Here is a 2,500-nt window from a genome sequence, read left to right on the forward strand (position 1 = left end):
TAGGGGGAACAAGATGGGGGGGGGGGGGGGGGAGCAAAGAGCCTTTATCTTGCGCTGTTCAGTCAAAATTACCTTGTGTGACATCTTGTTAAACTATCTTCCGTTGCTAAGATTCTCTCGTGTTATTCATATACGAGTGAGCTGGTGTAATGCATAGGGCATGGAATGTGGAAATTGTTTTCATCCAAGCAATTTTAAACTCGTACCCGGATTTCCGACGTGAAGCAAATGGATAAGCGTGAAGCAAATGGATTTTCCAAGGAATGTGCAATCATTTTTATTCCCGTTTTGGCAGAGAGTTATTTAATTTTTCATTGAACACTGACAATTAACCCATGATGAGATTGAAAGAAGAAGTATTCTTATGTAGTCTTGCAAAATTCTTAAGAGGCGTCGAGGTTCTGTCCAGTTAGTCACTAACGCTTACTCGAGACCAGTGAGCTGTTTTGGACAGTAATTTCAAAGCAATAAGCAACGGAATTTTTTAACTCGTAGTTGCTAACAAGGTATCTATGTTTTATAGAAAGACATCGAAGAAAACGGGGAGCACAAATCTACAACGATTCCATATTGGAGGTGCCAACCCTACATCAGGTCTGTGCGCTATAGATTTATCAGGCGACTTAACCTTGGGTCAACTGGCGAAGATTTTGCGGTCTTCGCTACACTTCTTCTCAGCCGTACCTTAACGAGGCACTTTTGATCTGTGCGAGATGTCGCGCGCGCGGCCCCTCGCGCGTGACCGTCGCGCGAAATAGGTCACCGTTCAAAGACAACTTATTTCATCTTTTTCTGTCATTTGCGGTGATGCAGGTGATAAGTCAACCCTCGCGTCGAAAACGCATGTCTTTTGCTTTAAGTAAAGAATGAAGGATTGAAACACAAAGACGCACTATAAAAGGCGTCAAGGTTGCAAGGGTCACAGTCACTCAGGGAAAAGTCAGGGAATTTTGCAAAAAGTCAGCGAAACTCTGAAAATATTGTCGAAGTCAGTGAAAAGTCAGGGAATTTGTTTTTGGTAAACAGTTCACAAGATTTTGCGTACAAAATCCTGTGAAACGAGCAAAGAAATCGAAAACGAAGAAAAAAATATTGATGGTCTTCAAACTCGGAAGCTGAAGCAAATGTGATTATTCACCTAATTAAAGATCAGTGAAAATTGTTTACGGGTCAGGGAAAAGTCAGGGAATTAATAGTGCGTCTTCGTTTTTAAATTTAGATCGAATTATGGAGTAAAAAGAACATTGGAGGAAACGCAAGAAGATGAGGAGCGGGCTAAAGAAGTTGTTAAACTGAGGGAAATGAAGAAGGCCTTGAAGAAACAGAAAGTGAAGGCAAAAAGAGGTAGATAGATAGTTGTTTTGTATTCGCAAAAACTCTAGAAAAATGTTGTTTGGATGAGCGACTCATTCAAGCTTCTTTGGCGAAATCCTAACAGTAAAGAAGCTTTCGATGTTTATTGTTCATTTTTAAAGAAGGCGTTTGTAGCCAAAATAGAAAAAAAAGGTTCCGAAACGTTTATTTTTTCAAATGTTCCGGGCAACGCCATCTTAATTAATTGTGACGTGTTACGGTTGCCATGATACAAAAGCTCTTTATGTCAATACAATAGGGCAACCGTGCACGTCACAAATTGTCATTAGATGGCGCACTTGAAATATAAAAGTGAAAAGCACCGATTATAATTTTTCTAATTCAAACACTCTTTTCTGAAGGAACGAAAAAATTCAAAGAAACTTGATTACAAACATTATTTCCTCCAGGTCTAACACATCTGCAAACCACAATCTACGTTATTTGAGAGTTATTCACTGATATAGTTTTTTTGTTTGGTTCAGAAAGAAGATGGGATATCTGTACTAGATGTGAAGTAAATCCAAAGGTGAGAAACGATCGCTGCTTCCTGTCGTCTTGCGCAAAATTGCGGAACTTTTTTTGGTGCTTCCCCGCTGTTGTGGGACTTAAGGACGTTCGCGGCAATTGTTTCTGCGCATCCTTACTGCGCACGCAAATGCACACGCCACGTCATACACGAGCGCGCGCGCTAGTACTAAAATAAGAAATGATAGGGCAAAAGGCCATTGCTATAGCTTTGCCTTGATTTAACGGTCTTGGACGTTCGGTGACCCCTATTTTTCTTTCCAGAAACGGATTTTATTTACAATTATCTCCACGTTGTCCAAAAATGAACAAAAAATCAATGTGGGAAGTTAAAAAAATTTCAAGAATTCTGCTCACGGGACATCGAATCCTGCCATCTTGCGGCTGCAAGGCGCGTGAAACTGTGGTCGCTAAACGCGAACTTGATCTTTAAGGAACCTCACCAGTTGACTAAATTCACTTAATAAGTCCACTTAAACAATATTTGGCAGAGAAGATTTCACTTCAAAGATTTAATTGCAATATATTTGGGTTTACAGACACTGGCCTTATTCGCTAACAAAGCCCGATTTTGTCACATTTTGGGTGTTTTTCCGGGCATTCCTCTCCAAAACGAAGT

At 40.2% G+C, this 2,500-nt stretch overlaps 1 protein-coding gene across 1 annotated transcript in view; it reads left to right on the plus strand.

Moving 5' to 3' along the window:
- Nucleotides 1–2,500, plus strand: part of LOC138059730 (tRNA-dihydrouridine(16/17) synthase [NAD(P)(+)]-like) — a 69,545-nt gene that overhangs the window by 64,919 nt on the left and 2,126 nt on the right. Inside the window, exons 9-11 of the mRNA XM_068905336.1 lie at nucleotides 524–594; nucleotides 1,220–1,344; nucleotides 1,839–1,882. Coding sequence (XP_068761437.1) covers nucleotides 524–594; nucleotides 1,220–1,344; nucleotides 1,839–1,882 — 240 coding nt within the window. The remainder of the gene's footprint in view (nucleotides 1–523; nucleotides 595–1,219; nucleotides 1,345–1,838; nucleotides 1,883–2,500) is intronic.

The sequence above is a fragment of the Montipora capricornis genome, chromosome 8, assembly GCF_036669925.1.
Source record: "Montipora capricornis isolate CH-2021 chromosome 8, ASM3666992v2, whole genome shotgun sequence".
Lineage (NCBI taxonomy): Eukaryota > Metazoa > Cnidaria > Anthozoa > Scleractinia > Acroporidae > Montipora > Montipora capricornis.